The sequence below is a fragment of the Neltuma alba genome, unplaced genomic scaffold, assembly GCF_004799145.2.
Source record: "Neltuma alba isolate B1F8T4 unplaced genomic scaffold, ASM479914v2 tig00012051_pilon, whole genome shotgun sequence".
In the NCBI taxonomy this organism is placed as follows: domain Eukaryota; kingdom Viridiplantae; phylum Streptophyta; class Magnoliopsida; order Fabales; family Fabaceae; genus Neltuma; species Neltuma alba.
Window position 1 is genome coordinate 287,059 of NW_021636615.1, and position 24,123 is coordinate 311,181.

Here is a 24,123-nt window from a genome sequence, read left to right on the forward strand (position 1 = left end):
GGTTGTATTTTTGAAAAATTTTCTATGCATATGGAAGAAATGCAATGAAAAACTATAAACCAATGCAAACTACCTAAAGATGCTAAAACTAACTACATGCAAAAACTAACAAAAATGAAAAACTATGAACCCCAATCAAGGCTACTTGACACTTAATTACTAGGGAACCAATTTCTTGGCTCCCCGGCAACGGCACCACTTGAACTTAACTTGCTCTTAATTTGTCGCTTCGGGGTTACTCCAAAAATTAACTGAATTAATGCAATATAGTGCATAATCTGGATCGTATTCACTTTGAGGAGCTGAAAATGAAATTAAATCCTAGTAAATAAATGCAAGTAACCTAAACTATAAAAAAGGATTTTTGATTTGATAATTGCTAAGTAAACACCTAGAACTAAATTGGAATTAAAATACTTTTTTTGGTTTTTTTTATATAAAAATGATTGAAATAAATTGAAGATGAAAGAACTGAAATGAAACACACAAATAACAATAACAATAATCAATCCTCCAATTCAACAACGCAGGCAATCATCACTCTAAAAGATGTGGGAATTAAAAACAATGAATTAAGAATTATAATTAAGCTTTTAATCCAACAATCGAGCTATCTCGAATTGCCACAAAATATTTTCCTAGAATCTCAACTTACTAACTGCAACTAGAATAATAAAATGGGATTAAGGATGCTAAAAACCAATACTTAATTAGAACTCTTAAATCCAAAACAACAGAATTAAGGTTATCAAAAGACAATATGATCTAAAATTCTAAACCACCTTAGAAAATCACAATATATTAACTCCAAAATCAATACAAATGTCATAACCACAACATTATAATTGAAATTAAAGTTATAAACAGCCCAATGTCAAATGCTAAGCAATAATTCAGTCACAATAATCTCCAAATATAATCAGATTAAGCAATACAATTATCCCAACAATCAGAAAAACTATCCTAAGACCTAGGAATTGTTAAACAATTATTGATAAGAAATTAAAGCAACTAAAACTCCCTTTTGATGATCTGAGCTCCTGCCATTGTTGTTGAATTAGAGAATTATAGACTCTAGCCTCGGTTTGCCATCAAGAACGCTGAATCTCTGTTTTTCTTGTTTGTGCCGTCAGCTCACTGGTCCTTCTTTCTGCTTGTGGGTCTCTGCCTCCCTTTGGTTTTGTTGTGCCCAGGAGAAGAAGAAGGTGAAGGCACCGGTGATGATGGACTGGACCGATGGAAGGACCTCTCTCTCTGTTTTTTTTTCTTTTTTCCGCCGCCCACAGCTCGTTCAGCTTCCCTCCTTCGTGTGCGCTCTGGTTCCGTGTTCAAGATCAGCCGAGAAGACAAAGGAGAAGTGGCCGATGATGATGATTCTCATGTTCTCCCTCCCTGTTGCTTTGTTTTTCCGCTGCCCCCAGCTAGCGTGTGTGTGTGTGTTTTCGTGTTCAGCTCGCTTGCGTCTCTGTGTCTCCGGTCCCTCAAATGAAGATGATGGATTATAGTAGGGCTGTGTAAAAAACCCGATGGTCCAGGTAACCCGGTCTAACCCGATATGGCCTGGTCCAACCCGGTCCAGGTAAAATCAGTCTAAAAAAAATCAGACCAGACCAGACCAAACTGATTGGTCAGGCTGGACCAAGCTCAGGACCAAGTGATCAGAACACTTAGTCTGGTCTGGTCTGGTCTGGCCCGGGTAATATATATTATATATATTTTTTAATTTGCTTCTGGGAACTGGTTTGATCAGAACACTGTCGTTTTACTTTTACTCACACAGTCACTCAGCAGCTCAGCGCCTTAGTCAGCTTGTCGCTCTTGGTCTTCTCCGTTCTCTCCCCATCTTCGTCGAAGAAGCCCTAGCAGTAGCCAGTAAGTAGCAGTGACGACGTCTCCTCTGTCAAAGGTCAAACTGTTGATCTCCTCAGCCCGTTCCTGATCGGCTGATCCTCCTTCATCGGAGATTCGGCGTGTTATTGCTCCATTCCTCCTCCTTCATCTATTCATCGGTCTGTTCTCACTCCACTCCTTCTTCATTGCTGTGCTCTGGTTCCACCGCTCCAGTCCTCCTTCATCGGCGATTCGGCGTGTTCTTGTTGTGTTTGAGGTAGTTATTTTTGTTCTACTTTTCTCCTTTACCTGATTTTTCCCAGATATTCGATTTGGCGTGTATCATTCTCTGTTCGTTTATTTAAATCACCCCAATGAAGGACTGGAGGAGTTCCTGTTCTCTCTGTTTGTTTATTTACTCTGTCTCTCTATTCTTGCTCCATTCTATGTTCGTTTATTTTAATAAATCTGATATGAGGTGCTGCGTATGTTCTTGCTCCATTCTCCATTCTCTGTTCGATGCCTTTTTAGCTGTTGCGACAATGCAACTTATGCCTTTCCTACTAGAGATGAACAATTATGACTCCAGATTTTGTTTTATTTTGGAATGGATTTGACTGGAGACAATGCAAATTCAATGATCGCCGTATAGCGATTCCTTTCTGGATGAAAATATGATTTATTGGTGTTTTCATTATCTGACTGAAATTGAATGGCTTCGTTGTAGCTCTACAATTCATTATTAATTTCAAAGCTAGCGGGATATTTCTTTGTCAGGGTTTTATCTTGTAGCCTTGTAGGTCACATTATATTTTGTTCAAAGCCAAATTTATCTCCTTGTTTGTTTGTTTATCTATTTATTTGTGTTTTTATCTTTGTGCAGGTATGGATATTGAACAATCTTCAAGTATTGACCAATCTCAATCTTCTCCCATTATTGGCGAGAATGTGACTCCAACTCCTAGTGCACCATCTTCCACCCCTAGTGGTCCTAGTTCTCATACTCACCAACCTCCAACTACCATAGAATGTCCTCCCCCTGCCCAAATAGCTACAACTGGAAATGTAGCTATAGAAGGGAGTAAGAAGAGAAAACAACCTGAGAAGAAACAATCACAAGTGTGGGATCACTTTACTAAGTTACCGTTGGAGGAGACAAATGGAGAGATTAGAGCTGCATGCAAGTATTGCAATATAGATTATGCTTGTGACCCAACCAAGCATGGGACAACATCTTTGAAAAGACACTTGCAAAAATGTAAAAGAAATCCACACAAGGCTGATCAAATACCAAAACAATCGATGTTGAATTATACTACACCAAGTGGGCAAGCAGGACGCTTGATGCCTCATGTGTTCAATCAAAAACGATGCCGTAGGGCTCTTGTTGAGTTCATCATATGTGATGAGTTGCCATTTAGGTTGGTTGAGAAGCAAGGCTTTAAAAATTTTCTCAAAGAGCTAGAGCCGCAATTTCAGATCCCTTCAAGAACAACGGTTGCTGGAGATTGTTGGCAATTATATCTTGGTGAAGTTAGGATCTTGAAGAATCTATTGAGGCAATGTACTAATCGTATTTCTCTCACTACGGATTGTTGGACATCGGTTCAAAACTTCAATTACCTATGTCTCACAGCTCATTTCATTGATAATGATTGGAACGTACATAAAAGGATTCTTAATTTTTGTATGATTGAGAATCATAAGGGTGAGACAATTGGAAAGACAATTGAGAGGTGCTTGTCAGATTGGGGCATACAAAATGTTTTCACCATTACTGTGGATAATGCAACATCCAATGACTCGGCCTTGACATATTTGAAAAGAAGATTAAAGAACTGGAAGGGTCTTGTTTGTGGTGGTGACTATCTTCAAATACGATGTTATGCACATATTCTCAATTTGGTTGTTAATGATGGCTTGAAGGAATTGAAAGATGCCTTTGAATCAATTCGGAATGCTATTAGATATGTTCGTTCTTCCCCTGCACGTCTTCAAAAATTTAAAGATGTTTGTGAATTGGAAATGTTGGATTCAAAAAATATGTGCTGCTTAGATGTTAACACTAGATGGAATTCCACATATATAATGTTGGATGTTGCTTTGAAATTCCAAAAGGCATTTGAAAGATTGGAGGATGAAGATGAAGATTATGTCACATACTTTAATAAAGGTTCAAGACATGATGGCCCTCCTAACAAGCAAGCTTGGCATAAGGCACAGGTCTTTCTTACATTCTTAAAAGTGTTTTTTGATGTGACCTTGTTATTTTCTAGCTCAGTAACAGTTACTGCAAACATATGTTTCCATCAAATTGCACTAATTCATGAGCTGTTGGATGAGACTACTCAGTCTGATGACTTTCTTCTTAGGGAGATGTCCTTAAGTATGAAGATGAAATATGATAAGTACTGGGGAGCGGCAGATAATTTGAATCCTTTGTTGATTATTGCTGTGATTTTAGATCCTCGATATAAGCTTGCCTACATCAACCATGTTTTTTAGCAGCTCTTTATTGATCCTGAACTTTGTATGTCCATGAAAAACAAGGCAAAAAACACTTTGTATCGCCTATTTGAGGAGTACTCTGCAGTGATTGGTCCTGAAACAAGTAGATCTGGTGGTTCTAGCACTTGTACTTCTTCTGGTGGTGCCAATACTTCTAGTGCAAATGATGGTAAAAAACATCCTGGTCGTAGATGGTTGGCATCCCAAAAAGAAAAGAGCTTATCAGTAGATACTCAATCAGAGTTGGATAGATACCTTTCAGCTAATTTATCAGAAGACATTCCTACTGATGATGATGATTTTTATATATTGACATGGTGGAAGGTTAATTCTACCAAGTATAGAGTGCTTTCCATGATTGCACGTGATGTAATGGCTATACCAGTATCTACAGTGGCATCTGAATCAGCTTTTAGCACTGGAGGACGTGTTGTTGATGATTATAGGAGTTCTCTATCTCATAGGATGACTGAAGCACTCATTAGTGCTCAAAATTGGCTACTTGCTGGGCAATCTATCTAAGAATTTATCTCTTTGTTGACTGAATTTGACAACTTTCAAGAGACTGATAATGTTGTTAATGTTTCAGGTAATATTTTGAATTATATGCTTCTCAATTCAAAATTGCATATTCATTAATTATTACTATTTCCTTCTTCTTATATGTATATATATAATTTGTTTTTGCTAGATGATCTAGTGTAACAGATGGAGGAGGAGAAAAATGAAAGAAGATGATTGATGTTCAACATCATGGAAATTAGATTTCAATCATTTGTTGTTCACTTTGTCTTGTTGTGTGTAATGTTATAGACTTATGATGGATTATTGGATTTTATCATTAGGACTTGTATTTTTATTGTTGTTGAATGCTATTGGATATTTTTAGATAATGGTTTTTTATTGTTGTGTGTACTGTGTAATGTGAAATTTTGTATTGGATTGAGTGGAGCCATGGAGTAGATAAAAATCAGTAGGAAAAAAAAAAGATGAAGGCTTGAAACTAGGAGGAAACAAAAAAAAAAAAAAAAGGAACTGGACTGCCTGGATTGGTCCAGGTGGTCCAGGGGACCAAGTCCAGTCCAGCCCGAACTCGAGCTGGCACTGGACTGGACCAGACCTTGGGCTGCCTTGTTTAGCCGGAGGTCCTACCCAGACCAGACCTCGGGTTGATACCTAACCCGGTCTGGTCTGGTCCATGATCACCCCTAGATTATAGTATATTAGGTTGGGGGGAGGGAACGTTGCGTTTTGCTCCCCCTTTTATTATTATATTTTTTTAATTTATTTTTCTTTTATTTTTTTTATCTTTTTTTAATTTTTATTTTTATTTTTAAATCTTCTAAAAACCTACAAACAAAATTCAAAAATGAGGTAGCATTAATTGTCCTCAAAAAACCAATTACTCACAATTAAACCAAAATATGACAATTTTGCCCCTATAAAATAATAATTCAAAATAAAATAAATTAAATCAATTAAGGCAAAAAGGGACCAATTAAGCTGACAAAACTCATATAAAAGATACCAAAATATATAAAAATAATTGAGTTTATCATGTAGGAAGTTGAAGATCTTTTTTATATATATTTTGCTTAAAATGCATCTTATTTTGGAGTGAAGATATATTGTATATCTATTTTGATATGTAAATATTCCTCCATAAGGTGTCTAAGACATATAAACCATAATAACTGCTATTGAAGGAAATGGTCAATATTTTGATATATAGTTATTATTTTGTCAAAAATTATGGGTATCTGTATATACAAACCGTTGTATGAGCCTATGGCTAGGGTATTGAATGTTAAACCTTACTGGCTATAGTTGACTTAATACAAGATTCAAAAGGCTGGATGGAAAAAGAATGGGTTTGATGGTTGAATACGAACTATGGGTTTTAAACGGTTTTTACCGTTTTTGTAAAAAGGTTAAATCGGGTACTTAAACCACTAGACAGGTTACTTTGAAAGTGAGTTTTTGAAAAGTTCAAAACTTTTCAGAAAATCCTCTTCCTTGAATAGGATTAGACCTTGTGTTTGGGACTTGTAAAAAAAACAAAAGAAAAAAATTGTCTTTCCCCATATTAAAACTTGGTTTTTAATGGTTTGAGATTAAATAAAATAACTTTATTGGTGTATAAGGGATAGTTGTTACAAACTCTCCCTTATTTGATATGGCAGTAATTATAGTATTTAATTAGATCTTTTCATGTTCTTGGAATTTTGTCGATACATGTTTTTAATCTCACTAATAAAGTAGTGGATTTATTAAAAAAATTATTATGCTGTTACTGAAAAAATTACTCTAGTATAACAATATGCTATATTTGTTGAGAGAGGTAAAATTCAATTAAGTAATCTCTATGCCTCAAAAGGATTAGATTTTAGTTATCGAAGTTTCAAGCCAAAACAAATATTATATTTTGTCAACATTTAATTATAAAATATTTTTAAAAAAAACTATAGTTTTTTTTGGGCCAAATAAAAAAACTATAGTTAAATGTTATATTTAGATAATATTTTTTTGGGTAAAAAAGTTATATTTTGTATGTAGTCTCACGTTGAAGCATGAAGTTTTCCGAGAGAAAACATCAACACAAGACTTCGAATTCGCTGGTCAACTTAATTTATTTAGTGATAAATACAGCTTGTTCTTGACATATTAAGAGACGATCAAATATTGTAAATTTTCACTCAGTAAAATGATCCTACAAAATTTGAAATGATATTCTGACTTTTAGTTGTCAAGTCAATTTTATTTTTGGTAAGTCTCAGTTACAATTTTAAAAGTCACCACACCAAAAAAAAAAAAACGCTCAGCGCCAACATTTTAGAGTGGCTACTGAAGTCGTTGCCAATTATTTTTTTTTGGTTTGTTAGTTATTTTGCTAAATAAATCTCCTCTTCCATTACTTAAATACTTATCATGGATGTCCCATTGGTCTCTCTCTCTGTCTCTATATATATGTACGTATGTATGAGCGTGCTTGGCAACCACATAATTTTCACGCAATTACTTGAATTCGAAACGATGAAATTAAAAATTGCCCAAGTGAAATCAATTTTATGAGAAGTTGGATGGGAAGAAGACTTCGCACGTCAACTTAGAATAATTGAAATAGCGATAAAGACAACTTAAATGTGATCCCAGAAAGTTTGAAGTGATAAAACTTCAGGTCAAGTCAATTTGTCTTTCTCTTAGCCCAAGAAATTAAAATTCAAGGTGGGTCATTTCATTTAAATTGAGTAGATGGACAACTACGCAAACGGGTTCTTCATTATCTTTGATCAAGTCAAACCATGAATGCATGCTTGAAAAGTTTGTTACTTTTTCATAACCACTCCCAATTTACATGTCTACAAATGCTAATTTTATAATTTCATATACTTGTTATTTTGTTATTGATAGTTGTCAAAATGAATACATATCCTTGTAAATTTTGCTATTTTATTAGTTGTTAAAAAACTTATATATACTTGTAAATTTTTTTGTGAAAAGCTCTTGTAATGTAAATATTGACCTGTAGATTATGCTATTTTCACATGTAAATTTAGTTATTTTCCTTTTTAAAATGCTTATAGAATTAACAGGGTTTGGTGGTTACAAATTTTTTTGTTAGTTGAGGAGCCATAGGTTCAAATCTTCCTCTTGGCTACCTTAGCTAACAGTGATTACTTTTTTCTTCAAAAAACTAAAGGGTGTTTTGGTCATTTCACATGAAATTTTTTTATTTTTATTCTTCAATATTAAATTGAAATTTTAGAATCTTTTAGGACCTATTTAAAATCGTGTATTTTTTAGGACATTACCGAACTTCTCCCCCCCCCCTTTTTTTCCCTCTAGGTTAAAGGACTCATTATATTACTATATCTTTGTCAGTTGGTACAACTACTTTCTCAAATTTATGACTTTCGTTGTATTGCATGGAGGTAGTTAATTTGAATAAATATTAACTCAGGCAAAAAAAAAAAAAGAATAAATATTAACATTTGTTAGCCAAAAAATAAAATGAAACAGAAATAGAAATAACTAAAATAAAAACATTAGCTTCCGAGTGTTAATTAAGATCCGAACTCGTTCCCTGTAACATACACTAATTAAAAGATCAAACTTATGAATGATCCAATTAAATTTGAAGTTAATGGAATATATTTCTGCTAGCGGGCAAATATTCAACGCTTGAGCACACATACATACATGTAGAGATATATATATATATTTCTCACTAGAAAGCAATCATAACATATTTTATTCCAATCAAGAAAAATTTTGAACCTCGTTAACTCTGCACTAGAATTTAAATTTTTTTACAATTCCTTTATTTAATATACATACACTTTTAATAATTTTGCATTTATATATAATAATACATTAAAAGTAAAATTGTACATTCATATGAACAATTTAATTATGTAATTTATCAATAAATAGAACTAAATAAAGATATTCTCTCTACTTTATATATAGAACCATCTTCGCGTTCCAGACAAGCCAATGGGATTTTGCATTTATAGGGACCAAGTTGCGTCTTTTGAGTTAAGTTTCATCTAATATTCTGAAATATTTTTTCATATGTATTCAGTAAAGATACTAGATGTATCTGAAAAAATATTTTAAAGTGTTGAATAAATCACAAAATATTTTAGGATATTAGACGCATCTGACAAAATATTGCTAGATGAATTAAAAAAAAATTCTAGGATGTTGAACTCACTTGAAGAATAATTTAGGGTGCTGGATAATTGCACGGCACAAATACTTTAAAATATGGGACATATCTGAAAAATACTTCGTTATATGCTGGATGAAATACAATATTTTATAATAATGAATATACCTGAAAAAAATATTTAAAAATACTACATGAAACTTAAACAAAAAAATAATTTTAATGCATATATATATTTTTAACAAGGTAAAAAGGGGGGAAAGCAAAAAAAAAAAAAAAGGTGCTCATCGGGCTGCAGGCGGACCAAGTCAACTAGGAAATAGGAAAAATCTATCGTTGATTATTAATCCGTACAATTTCTAGTTATATAAACACACACTACTCCATCCTCTTTTCTAGCGCACACAAGCCTCTGCTCATCTTGGTTTGAATCTGACATCTCCCGAGCTACATGGTTTGTTCATTTCTATTTTTTTCGCCCTTATCTTCTGCTTAGTTAACTGTTCCCATTTATAGTTTTTTCTCTCCCATGTGAGAGCTTTCTCTCTCTCCTGTGAGAGTTAGTTACGGCGGTTATCACTGATCTCCTTGAGTGTGACCTCCGCCGCCCACTGTGACGGAGAAAAAAGAGTGTGCTACATCTTCGTGCATTGCGATGGTGTAGTGGTGAGTCTTTCTTTGGTAGAAATGGAGGCAAGAAGTTGGCCTGGGAGCGAAGATGAATTTTGGTGATGGAAGTAGTAGTAATGGAGGTTTGACAACGAATCTGAAATGGAGGAGAAAAGAATAGAGGAAGATGTGTGGAGGTGCTTTAGTTGGCAAATTGATTTCAAAAAAATGCTTGAATAGAGGTACTACCATCCAAATGATTAGGAAGGGATGGAATCTTCTGAGGAATGAGGACTTAGAGATCATGGAGGTGAATGACCAGGCATTTATCTTTCATTTCCGCAGGGAAGAGGATTATACGAGAATCCTACAAGGAAGACCGTGGTCGATACAAGAAGTCCAGTTGAATATTCAGATTTGGCAGGACTTTATGGTGTATAAGGAGGTGGATTTCGATTGAGTACCTTTCTGGATTCAGTTTCATGACTTGCCTTTAGAAGCCATGGACATTGAAAATGCGATTATGTTAGGTTCGCTGGCTGGTGAAGTCTGTTTGGTTGAAGATTTGAGAAGAGGTGAATTGCTGATAAGGAATTTCTTGCGTGCTAGGGTGATGATTAACTTGTGAAAGCCTCTAATTACTGGATTGTGGACTCTGCGACCAGGCAAAGATCCTGTGTGGATCAAGATTAGATATGAACGTTTACAGAATTACTGTTTTCACTATGGAATAATAGGACATGATCAAATAGGATGCAACTGAGGTGAAGATGCTGAGGACAGAATTTTAGAAGTAGAGTATGGAAATTGGCTTGGTGTCCCTAATGCAAGACCAGTTGAGAATGCAATAAGGAGGTGTAAGGATGGATGGGAGCAGTACAAAGAAGGAAGTAAGATTAATATATGTGAGCTTATTGAAGCTCCCAGCACTAAACCAGATGAAGTTGAAAATTTTGAAAACATCTAATAAAAAGCTTCTGATGAGATCAAAATAAGTGACAAACATGAGAAGACTATAAAGGAGGAAGTTAGGAAGGTAGAGAGGGAGACTACACAAAAGTATGAATCCGAGAAGAAGGATACAGTAGCTAAGCAAATGGCAACTGAAAGAACTAATGAAGAGAAGTCTGGTTCTAATGCTGACACTGGTATCCAAAATGATGATCCACCACTGAATAGCAAAGAAGGTTTTTCTAAGGTCATTGTTCTATATGGAAGCAATTCCCCGATGATTGAAGTGACATGGGGAATAAATAGGATAAAATTAAAAAGAAGTTTAGAGGATGTTGAAGAGGAGACACAAAGGAAGAAGCGAAGACTACTTTTTGATGAAGTAGGGGAGAGCAGTGGAATCAAGAAGCTGGTGGTTACATCAACCACAGGTAGGAAAAACATGAGACTACTAAAGAAACAATCTAGAAAGGCTTATGGTAGAAAGATTAGAGGAATTGTGATCCAAGAGGCTGCTGATATGAGCAGAGTAACTGAGAAGGAAGTTAAAGAGATGTGTAGTTTGCTTGCTGAGGGTTTAGGTGGCTATCCTTCAACAGCTACCCAAGAGCAATGAAGTTCATATCCTAGAATTGTCAGGGCTTGGGAAGGGCCTTGACAATAAATAAATTGAGGGATGAGTGCATGAAGTTTAATCCTTCAGTTATCTTCCTAATGGAAACAAGAATGCATACTAGTAAGATCCAGTGTTTGAGAAGAAGGTACAGGATGGAAGAAGAATTTTATGTAGATCTGAGAGAGAGGAGTGGTGGCTTGGTGTTATGGTGGAAACTGGATGTTACTGTGAATGTATGTTACCATTCCAAAAATATTATTCATGTGAGCCTTGATTCTTCGACTATGCCAGTGCCTAGGTATATGACCTGTGTATACAGGGCACCCGTAATGAAGAGAAGATGGCTGTGTGGAATAAGATGAGAAGCATTGGTGCTAAAATAAATGATTCTTGGATCTGTAATGGAGATTTTAATGATATGCTTTTGAATTCTGAGAAAGTGGGAAGAATTCCAGCAGATATAAGAAGAATTATGAACTTCCAATGTATGCTTACAGATTGCCAACTTATGGACCTGGGGTTTCATGATGCTTGGTATACTTGGTGTAATAGAAAATTGGGAACTGATCATGTCAAGAAACGGATGGATAGGGCTTTTGAGAACACTGATTTCAGAATGACTTTTCAGAAGGCTGCGATACTACACAGTGAATCAGTGGGATTTGATCCTCACATGCTTGTTATTGACTATGATTACAGATATGTGAAGGTCCCAAAATTATTTAGGTTTGAGGTAGTATGGGTTGAACATGAAGATTTTCCACCTATAGTTCACAGAGGTTGGAGAATAAGAGAGGGGATTGGAGGAGCTAGTGTTGATGATATCGCAAACAGACTCAAAAATTGTCAAAAAATTTTGTTGGGATGGAGTAAAGAAGCTTTTCCAAATGCAAAGAAGCTGATTGAGAGTTTAACTTTGAAATTCTCTGAATGCAATAGTGGAATCCCTGATGAAGCTAGGAGAGAAAAGGCAGAGTCTTTGCTGAAATAGATTGAGGAGGCTTGGGAGAGGGAAGAGAAATACTAGTGGCAAAGGTCAAGAATTAATTGGCTTTCTATAGGAGACCAAAATACAAAATTTTTTCACTCGTGTACTATCCAGAGAAGAGTGAGGAATAAGGTTGTTAAGCTGAAAGGGGAAGATGGTGAGTAGTTAGAGGATGAGAAAGATATAAATGATGCATTCTTTAAGTTTTACTCTGAGCTCTTTACTTTAGGTGGTAGAAGGAATATGGAGGAAGCTTTAGTTTCTGTTAATAAAACAGTAACTGAAGAAGATAATAAAATGTTGCAAAAAGTTGTCACAATGGAGGAAATTAAGCTGGCTGCTTTTCAATTGGATGGGACAAAGGAGTCGGGTCCTGATGGTTTCTCTGGTTGTTTCTACCAGGCAGCATGGGGAGAAATAAATGGTGAATTAGTTGAGATGATAAAAGATTTTTTTGATCACAATGTAAGTTTGCAACCTATTAATAAAACTAACATTGTATTGATCCCAAAGGTTAATATTGCAGAAAAGGTTAGTCAATTTAGTTCAATAGGCCTTTGTAACTTTGTTTACAAGATAATTTCCAAAGTGTTAGCCAAAAAATTGAAACTGCTGTTAATGAGAATTATTTCTGAGAGTCAGAGAGCCTTTGTGGTTGAAAGGTTGATCCAGGATAATATAATAGTGGCCCAAGAAGCCTTTCATTGCTTGAAAAACAAAAAGAAGGGTAGGGAAGTGGAAATGGCAGTGAAGATAGATATGAATAAAGCCTATGAAAGGCTAGAATGGTGCTTTATTGAGGCAGTAATGAGAAGAATGGGTTTTAGTGAAACTTGGATTGGATGGGTGATAGAATGTGTTAGTTCTGTCAGTTTGGACTTGATGGTGGGGGGAAGAAATATAGCTGATCTTAATATGGAAAGGGGCATTAGACAAGGGGATCCTTTGTTTCCTAATCTCTCCATCATTGTGGCTGATGTGCTCTTAAAAATGGTCCAATGGCATGTAGATAATAAAAAGGCTACATGGAATAAAGCTTGCAAATCAGTGCCCAGTAGTGTCTCACTGCTTTTTTGCAGATGATGCTATCTTTTTCATTAATGCAAGGAAGTAGAATTGTAGGGTGCTGAAGAAGATTTTTTATGTTTATTGCAATGCTTCAGGTTAGGCTATTAATATGGAAAAATCTTGTGTCTTCCTCTCTAAAAATGCAAATGAAACTCAGAAAAAAGATGTGTATGATGAACTGGGAATCAAAGCAAATACAGATCGTGGGGAGTATTTGGGACTGCCTTTACTATGGGGAAGGTCGAAGTCCCAGGCCCTAGCCTTTGTGAAGAACAAATTGGGCAGTAAATTGCAAGGGTGGAAACAGAAGTTTCTGACTTTTGCTGGGAGAGAGATTTTGATCAAAGCTGTTGCTAATGCTATTCCTATTTTTCCCATGTCTTGCTTTAGATTTCCTAAGAATTTTTGTAGAGAGCTTGATGGATTGGTTTCAAGGTTTTGGTGGGGGGTAGAGAGACGAAAAAGGAAAAATTCATTGGAAGTCTTGGAAGTCTCTAGGTGCTTCTAAGATGGAAGAAGGATTGGGATTCAGAGACTTGGAGCTGTTCAATCTTGCTTTGCTGGCAAAAACACCCTGGAGGCTTATACAAAATCCTGAGGACTTTTGGTGCAGGATCTTAAACTAGTTATATTTTGCAGATTGTGATTTCCTTAATGCAAAAAAAAGGAAATAAAGCCTCCTAGTGCTGTCAAGTATTTTGGAGGGTAGGGAGTTGTTGAAGGAGAATTTGTGTTGGAAGACTAATGATGGTGGAAGTGCAAAAATTTTCTCTGATAGATGGCTGCCATCTGTTGCAGGTTTGTAAACTGAGAGGTAGAACACTGGAGGAGGATAAAAGAGATTTATATGTGAAGGCTTTAATTGTTAATGGAGGGTGGGATTTTACATAAGTTGAAGGAATTTTGAGTGATGAAGAAAAAGCCGGTATAAATTTGTGTCAACTTTTGTGTGCACAGATTTCATAAGCATTGGAACTACGACCTCTTACCAATTCTACTTATCTAACTCCATCTCCTCCTCAATCATTATTAGTCCTTGATATGAGAGTCGATGTTGGTTCCCCTCAGTGGACTTCAATCTTGTTTACAAGGTACGTCTAATCTTATTTGTTGTTAATGTTTTGACTTTTTCATCATCTAGCTCTTTATTTCCATGAATTCATGCTTTCCTAATACTATTTCCGGTTCTTACTATAAGACCTAGTTGATTAATTTGAGAAAACTAAGAAAGCTAAATAAATTATTTAATTATAACACATGTTACACAATCTCTCTAAAATACTAATGCATATCATTAGATTTATATATCAATAATTAATAAGTCAAGCAAATTAGTTTGAAGAAAAAAAGGTAAATATAAATACTTTAAATTAATTTATTTAACTTGATCAGTCTCTGTATATTAGTTAATTGATTGGCTTTTATATTAAGGACTGGAAGTAGCATGTGGAAGCAATTATAAATTTATATGTCTGATACTGGGAGAATATAGGTTTAGGGGTGACATCTATGATCGCATTTGGCGTGTGGACGATATTTTTGTACATAAAGGTTTGGGAAATGTTCAATAGGTCAGAAGATATTATTGATGTTGTTGGAAGCATAAACAATTCTTACAAATTACCGAAACAAGTGCTTATGTCTCCGACCAAATCAATTAATCTGTTCTTTGCTTTAAGCCTTGACTATGACTATATCTGGACGACACCACCTGAAAAGTCTTTCAAATATTATGTCCACTTTCACTTTGTTGAAATTGAGGAGCTTCCCTCTCGGAAAAAGGGAGTAATTGATATTACTGTTAATGGTGAAAATATCAACTCAGAGCCAATAACTCTTGAATACCTAAAGCCAGTGACAGTTAGTAATGTTACAGATCAAGATGGTCTTCGTTTCAACATAAGTGCAACATCAGAATCTGATGCTCCTCCAATCCTTAATGCCCTCGAAACTTATAAATTCATATCGCCACTAACACCTCCAACTTACCGAACAGATGGTATTATAATTCCTCAACCAACTATTTTCTATTGTTGTCTCATGATCTCTGAGTCTATTGGCCTTGACTTCTGAGACCATATTTATTATTGATAACAATATAGCGGATGCCATTCGGGACATAAAAGAAACCTACGAAATCTACAAAGTAGAGTGGCAAGGTGACCCATGTGTTCCGGAGGAATTTGAATGGCAGGGACTAAGTTGCATATATGACATCAATAACTCTAATCCCAGGATTTTCTCACTGTAAGTATCTGTTTTCACTCTTGTTGAATTACAGTAAACATTCCCTAGAGTATCTCACTGTAATTATCAGTTCCACTCATTCCAAAATTTTGGCTTGTTTGACACTTGACAGTAAAATTGACTTGAGTTAATTTGATATTAATTATTCAAAATATAATCATCAATCATGTAAGCTATATACCACTAGAAACTTCACCCATCTCCTGTGCCTGTGTCTATATATTAATCATTATCAAAAGCAGAAACTTGAGCACCAGCAACTTAAGAGGACAAATAGCTGCTTCTTTTTCACAACTTACAGAGTTAGAATCCTTGTAAGTATATAAATAATAATTTCATCAGGACAAAATCCCAACTATAATTAAGAATTTTGTCAAATAAAATGCTGCTTTTGTTTTTGGGATTTATCAAGAAACGGCCTGTCAGGACCGATACCGGAATTTCTTGCTAAATTGCCAAAGTTGAGAATCCTGTAAGTTTTACAAAATGCATTAATATTTTTTCAATACCTGATATATGTTCATAACTTGAAGACCACATGCTAATTGAATGCATTTCACAATGTTTTTTTTCCCAGTAATTTGAGTGGCAACAAGCTTACAGGTTCAATTCCTAAGGCTCTTAAAGAAAATTCAGATTTGGAAATGAGGTTTCTCATCTTAATTTGCTCTCCTATCTATGACTGTCTTTTTTTTTAATCTTAAATTAAACTAATTAAAATCAGCTTACAATTATTATTTTAATGTGATGAGAGTAATGTATATTTTACATTGGCTCTTGCTCTTTTTGAGGCTATTGTTGGAAAAAAAAATTTTATAATTATTAGATAAAACTCAATAAAGTTACCGACTCAAATTTAATTTGTGATTCTAATTATACCCACATTATTTGACTTATCTTTCAGTTTGGATGATAATCCTAGTCTTTGTTGGAGGGATCCATGCAAAAAACACAAGTTCCTTATTCCACTCATAGCATCTGTTTCAGCTTTGACGGTTGTAATCTTGATTTCTCTAGGAATATGGATCTTCAAAATGAAAAAACTCAAAGGTGAGCACAGAATGCTACAACATGTAGTTTGTATTATTATATATGAGCTAATATAACTTGTTTCCTCTGCATAGAAAAACACTATCTCCAGTGTTTTTTTTTTTTTTCAATGAGCACTATCTTGGTCTGTAATATCAGACTCAAAGTATTTATATTTATTTTTTTAAAACTAATTTATTTTATTTATAAACTGATATACATAAGTATTTCAAACGAATTATGTAATATATACTATAATTAAGTCGTTTGTTTAGCTTCCATGATCTCTCTAAATTAGTAAATTGAACTTTATATTATTTATGCACTCTGAACTACAGTTCTGATTATTTTAATTAATATTTGCAGTTTATAGAAAGAAAGAAGCATCAGAACTAAGAAATCGTGCTTTTTCTTACTCCCATGTCCTTGAGATCACTGATAACTTGCAAAACTTGATTGGACAAGGGGGATTTGGAAAAGTCTATTTAGGCACCCTTAAGAATTGCACTCAAGTTGCAGCGAAGTTACTTTCTCATTCATCAGTTCAAGGTCATAGAGAATTTCGATCAGAGGTGAAATATCCAAATCTATTAGTCTTATTTCGTTGCCTTATTTTGTCAGATATTTAATTACAAACATAATTTGATCTCCATTCGTTCCTTATTTATCATATAAATGATAAAGTAAAATTTGAATTGCAGGTAGAACTTTTGATGGTTACTCATCATAGACATTTAGTTTTTCTGATTGGATATTGTGAAGAAAGTGGCGTCAGAGCATTAATATATGAATATATGGTTAATGGGAACCTCCACCATCATTTATCAGGTATAAAATTTTGCTTTCTATATTTAGCATATCATAGCAATCTAGCCAATATGTTAGAACTAAAATATCTATAATAAAATTTATTACAAGGGTAGTAGATGTAATTTATTTCTTAAATTTCAAGGATTGCACAAGATAATGTATTTATTAATATATTATAAAAAACTATGATGACGTGGTACTTTTTTAATATATAAATAAGAGTCCATAAATGCATTCTTTTAAAGGCACAGGCAAAAGAAATCTAATCATACTGATTCTACAGGTAAGAAAGGAGGCCAATTGAAATGGAAAGATAGGCTTCAAATTGCATTGGATGCAGCGTATGGTAAGAAACAAATCATATACGATATTCTAGTTAATTGTATATAAAAATAAATAAATTACATTTAGTAACAATTTCTTTTTCAAATGACTTAACACAATGATTAAAAATTATGTCATTCTTTACCAAATGAGATTATTAATACTCCAACTGGAATTGGGATTCATTCTTTCTCTGATAGTTTCCTTGGTGATACATATAATGAACCGATTTGCAGGATTGGATTAGTTGCATAATGGTTGCAAACCTACAATTGTACATAGGGACCTTAAGGCCTCCAACATTTTGCTGGACAAGAATATGGAGGCTAAAATCGCTGACTTTGGATTATCTAGAGCTTTTGCAAATGATATTGATAGTCATGTTTCAACTCGTCCTGCCAGAACACTTGGTTACCTTGATCCTCAGTGAGTATTCTTATTTATAGAATATATATTTTTTTCATCAGCATATTGGCATAGTGTAATCCATATAATTGACTCCATCTATTGCAATATTGCTTTGTTTATTTCTCGTCAACAACGAAAACTCATAAAATTAGTTTAAGATTGCAGATAAGAAAATCAATCCATTACAATGAGAATTGTAAATGAACACTAACTTAAATAGGAGTACAATTAATTAATCACATTTTAATACATCAATTTTTTTTTACAGTATGAATTATATATAGACAATGATTATAAATTGAAGTTTTATTTAGAAATTAAAGAACTCTAAAAGGGAAGAAAATTCTCAATGAAATTCGTTTTGAATTTTTCAAACTCAATTTGAATGTATATGATTGAGTACAAAAATATTAAATGGAGAGATATATCTTGAGATCTATCTAACAATTGTTTTTTTTTTTCTATTTTTCCTTGTAATAATAACAAATTTCAAAATTCTGGAAACCTTACAAAAGGGAGTGATGCCTATAGTTTTAGAATAATTCTGCTGGAACGGGTGACTGGAAAACCAGCAGCAAAAAGACAACCAAACAATACCTTCATTCTTCTGCTTGAATGGGTCACCCCTAAACTTGGAAGCAAGGATATCCAGTCCATTGTTGATCCAAGGTTACAGGGACAATACAGTGTTGAATCTGCTTGGAAATTTCTTGAGATAGCCAAGTCATGTACCGCACCACTCGCAATTCAGAGGCCTGGTATAAGCCAGGTAGTAGTTGATCTAAGGGAATCTTTGGCAATGGAGATAAGAATGGAAGGGACCAATCAAAACACCCATTCAAGCAGTTCCTTGGATATGAGTGCTAATTTGCAAGTGGAGTCAAACTTTAGTGCTCCGTCTGCTAGATAGATAGATACTTGTTTACATTTCGAATTTAATTAATCGCTCCGAAATGCAAACAGTTACTATTTCTAATATGTTAAACGTTACTTGTGTTGTTGCCTATGAAATGTTTTGTCTCGGTCGAAATCTTATTCTTCTATTTGTATTGGTCTAATTCTTTACTTAAAATTGTATTTCTATAAAACTCAGTAGACGTTGACTCTATCGTACGTGTTCCTTTACCTTTGTTCCTAGAAATCTCAGAGACTGCGAAGTTTGAGTTTATTCGTTGTTATTCATTTACTCTTATTTCTCTAAGGTGAAACTTTGGTTTACTCTAATTAGCTATTCGCTTACTAGTGATTACACAATATTCAAGAGCATATATGCACGTTATGCTTATCTAAGAGTATCTTTTACTCAGATATTCATGACTGTTGTGTTACTGTTTATGCCAAGCACATTTAATGCTTCATCTAACAGCTAATTTGGATAATATATATAATATCTAAATCTTATATCTAACCACTAGGTGCTCAGAAAAACTATAAATAGAAGAATCATTCAAGGTAAGAATTTATGACCACTAAGTACTGTAACTCTTTTTTTTAGCCTATTTCATGAAATCTAAGCGTTCCCAATTACCAATAGATTGCACACATACATTTGTGAGGTTTCATAATTATTCTGATTATAAGGATCTTATCTCATTTGTATCCTTAGAGATACTCAAGGTTAGAATAAATCTTGAGGGGATTAAATTACTCTAAGAGCTGATCAAGTTGTTGCTAGAGCCCAGTTAATCAAGCCAGAATAATAAAAAATCCTGAACGAAGAGTTTAGGAACTGAACGTAAGCAAAAATATTCATGCATTTTATACCCATACATCGTATGAAGAAAGATGTCTACTTAGGAATAAAAGATAAAAAAAAATAGACTGAGTTCATGACATTCCACAGTAGCATTCAAATTTTTTCCTTTTTATAACTAGCATACACCAAAGGGAAAACCATCTAATGTAGTGATCACAAGTTTTCAGTATTACATAAACAAGATCAATCTTCAGATCTTCACACCAAACAAATAAAATAAAAAAAAGGGCTTTAACCCTCAAACAAGTCTGATGAAATGGACTTTAGCACAATATATAAACCACTGTAAATTAGCATCTAAATAGTTGAGGGGTTGGTCATTGAATCAAACCGTTCAATGTGACTGCTTGGATAGCTTGACATAATATTTGATTTGGCATGATCCATCTCCAGATCTAAACAACCATTTAGTTCTTGTAGCACGAAAACTGTGTCCGGCCTTTGTTTGGTCTCTGGTATAACACATGACATTGCTATCTCAACAATTTTCTATGCAGAAACAACATGGAATGCACCTTCCAACCTTGGATCAACAATGCGATGTATGTCCCCACATTCAACGTTAGAACGAATCCAATCAATAATATAACAAATACTTCCAACTTCTCTTCTTATTGGAGGACGACCTGTGATTAGTTGAAGAAGAATCATCCCAAAGCTATAGATGTCGCATTTTTTAGTTATGATTCCAGACTTCTGATATCTGCAATAATGTAATGGGATATAATCAGTCACTGTACATTAATTGTTGGGTTTTTTTAGTGATAATGTGCTTATGTTAAAAAAAAATTTCCATCAATTTGCGACTGTGTGGATCAAAAATTTCAGAACCACAAAAAACAATACCAGCTCAAATCCTTAATATCAGAGCTACTTGGAGTTGAATTTGGTTCTCATAAATATAAGACATTAATCTACTTTGTCTCCCAAATGTAATAATTCTTGCCCTCCCAAAAAGTGTCCCAATTGATTGTACATACTAAACAGTTTCCCTGAAAGGGTAGTTCACAAGCATATGACCAAAGAAGGTAGTTTAGGAAAGCTAACATACATTTGTTACAAATAACTAATTTAAATAGCCAACTTAACTAATCTTATTATCCCTGAATTAATTAAGAAATATAATTTAATGAATATTTCTTCATAAATGAAATGCAACCACTTACTCAGGATCAATAAAACCCGGTGTAACAGCTAGCTGAGTTGATAGATGAGAATCTCTTTCATTTATGAATGCTCTAGTCAATCCAAAGTCGGCAATTTTGGCAACCATGAATTTGTTTAGTAAAATGTTGGATGGCTTCAAGTCTCTATGAATTATGGGAGTCTTACAACCATTACGAAGATATTCCAATCCTGCAATTACATCATGTCATACAGGGGAAGACTAAAGTTAACTTCCCTTAATTGTCGCTTTGGGGTTACTCCAAAAATTAACCGAATTAATGCAATATAGTGCACAATCCAGGTCGTATTCACTTTAAGGAGCCGAAAATGAAATTAAATCCTAGTAAATAATTGCAAGTAACCTAAACTATAAAAGGAATTTTTGATTTTGAAAAATTGCTAATTAAATGCCTTGAATTAAATTGAAATTAAAATACTTTTTTTTGTTTTTATATAAAAATGATTAACATGAATGAAGATTAAAGAAATGAAAATGAGACACACAAATAACAATAATAATAATCAATCCTCCAATTCAACAATATAGGCAATCATCACTCTAAAAGATGTGGGAGTTAAAACAATGAATTAAGAATTATAATTAAGCTTGTAATCCAACAACCGAGCCACCTCGAGTTGCCACAAAATATTTTTCTAAAATCCCAACTTACAAACTGCAACCAGAATAGTAAAATGGGATTAAGGATGCTAAAAACCAATGCTTAATTAGAACTCTTAAATCCAAAATAACAGAATTAAAGCTAGCAAGAGACAATATGATCCAAAATTCCAAGCCACCTCAGAAAATCACAATATATTAACTCCAAAATCAATACAAATGTCATAACCACAACATCATAATTGAAATCAAAGCTATAAACAGCCCAATGTCAAATGCTAAACAATAATCCAGTCACAATAATCCCCAAATATAATCAGATTAAGCAATACAATTATCCCAATAATCAGAAAAACTATCCTAAGACCTAGGAATTGTTAAACAATTATTGAATAAGAAATTAAAGCAACTAAAACTCTCCTTTGATGATCCGAACTCCTGCCATTATTGTTGAATTAGAGGATTTCAGAGCTCTAGCCACGCATAGCCATGAAAAATGCCACAATCAATGCTCTTTTGCGGTTTGCCATGGAAGATATGTGACGGAACAGTGCAAAAGATGATTAAGGATGACACCGTGAGCCTCTGTTTTGCTGTTTCACTCCTTCTGGTTCACTGGTTCATCGAGCTCGTGCCGTCGCTGGTTCTGTGGTTGCGCTGAGAAGAAGAAGGGATGAAGACGATGGTGATGAAGGGAGGTTGCCCCTCTACCGTCGCTCAGCGTCTCCGTCTTGTGTTCGTGCTTCGGTCCCCTGTTTTTCCCAGCCATCGTCCCGCGCGTGTGTGTGTTTCGTTCTCTGCTCGTTCGGCGTGTTTTTCTTCCGAGTCCCCCCTATGATGAATGTAATATTAGATATTAGGGGTGGAGCAAAACACAGCGTTTTGCTCCCCCCCTTTTATTATTATTATTATTTTTTAATTTATTTTTTCTTTTCTTTTCTTTTGATTTTTTTATTTTCAAAATTTTCCAAAAACCTGCAAGCAAAAATTCAAAGATAAGGTAGCATTAATTGTCCTCAAAAAATCAATTAGTCACAATTAAACCAAAATATGACAATTTTGCCCCTATAAAATAATAATTCAAAATAAAACATATTAAATCAATTAATCAATTAATTAAGGTCAAAAGGGACTAATTAAGTTGACAAAACCCATATAAAAGATATCAAATATATAAAAATAATTGAGTTTGTCAACTCCCCCACACTTAGCCTTTTGCACTCCTGGGCAAAACATCATTAAAGAAGAATCCAATAGAGACACTCAATGCAAGCAAACATAAAACTAACTAAGCATGAATGTGCAATTAACTCAAGCAACCTTTATTCTTAATTAATCAACAATCATAAAATACTTCAGTGCAAAGAAATTAACACAAGAAACATAGCAGGATATAAGAAGAGAAACATAATAGAACTCACATATGGTACAAGTGTTTCACTCATCTCTCAAATGGGAAAAATTTCACTCAATCCACCTAGATTAACACCTACCATAAGCTTGTAGAGATTCTAATATCTCCACCACTAACATACCTTAGACTCATGATCAAGGGGACTTGAAGGGTTGTAATGTTGGAAAGCAAGGCCAAATGAATGAATGGACTAACAAGTGAAATGCATGAGTAATAAAGTATCAACTCAAAATGAGCTAAAGTACAATCATGAAACAACACCAAAGTGCAGATTTTAAACTTTTAAAACAAAAATCCTTGCTCTTCAAACCACCATTGAATGCCTTATTTCAAATTTATTCTTTTGTTGCAACTTATTTTCTTTTCTTTGTTTTTTTTTTTTCTTTTTTTTTCTTTTCTTTTTCCCTTTTTTTCTCTTTTTTTTTTTGCATCCAAACTCAAGAAGGCAAAGATATAGACTTTAATGATGTACTTTTCAAATGAAAAACCAAATGTAACTCATGCAAAACACTTGCTAAAAAAAATGAATGGAATGAAAGTGAAGGCTTAAAGGGGTGAACAAGGGTTAAATGAAGTGGTTTGTGTTTGGGTAAAGGTCTAGAAATGAATGCCCCTATCATCTTCACAAATCTAGGTATTAATGCAGCTTTGAAAAAGAATCTAGACAAGTTCTAGAGGTTAACCAAAACTAGGTGAAAATCACACAAGATGAGAAAGAATATATGGCTCAACAATCCTTCCATCAAGGCTTTCTCCAAGATGTTTTCTCCTTAAGAATCAAGCTATGAAACAAGGTTAATAACAATGCACTAAAGGCATTCTACTATGCTAATCAACTAAGAACAGAAATCACTCAATTCAAATGCAATCAAACTCAGCCGTGCAATATTCACAAGCATTGTGTAAAAAGATTTTAAAAGAGATGCCCTAGGATTACAAAAGTCAAAATTCAGCAATAGAGAAAACAGCAACTCGCCCATATAGTAGTATAGAACACTGAGGCGAATGAAAGCAAGAGGACATAGAAACCAGCAACAAAATTCCTAAGCAAGAATCACTCTCAAATCATGTGATGCAATTCAAAAATCAAGCAATAAGGCAAAGAAG

General features: G+C 34.2%; 1 protein-coding gene and 1 long non-coding RNA gene across 2 annotated transcripts; both read left to right on the forward strand.

Moving 5' to 3' along the window:
- Positions 1–1,729: 1,729 nt before the first annotated feature.
- On the forward strand, positions 1,730–15,804 carry LOC114721616 (uncharacterized). The gene is made up of 4 exons (XR_003738101.1): positions 1,730–1,740; positions 15,098–15,241; positions 15,345–15,489; positions 15,732–15,804. It is a non-coding gene; the product is annotated as an uncharacterized LOC114721616 (long non-coding RNA).
- A 91-nt stretch (positions 15,805–15,895) lies between these two features.
- On the forward strand, positions 15,896–18,072 carry LOC114721618 (putative leucine-rich repeat receptor-like serine/threonine-protein kinase At2g19230). The gene is made up of 7 exons (XM_028907479.1): positions 15,896–15,961; positions 16,067–16,138; positions 16,394–16,539; positions 16,885–17,090; positions 17,220–17,346; positions 17,612–17,674; positions 17,889–18,072. The coding sequence occupies exons 2-7, from the start codon at positions 16,134–16,136 to the stop codon at positions 17,897–17,899; spliced, it is 558 nt and encodes a 185-aa protein (XP_028763312.1). The 5' UTR covers positions 15,896–15,961; positions 16,067–16,133; the 3' UTR covers positions 17,900–18,072.
- The last annotated feature ends 6,051 nt before the right edge of the window (positions 18,073–24,123 follow it).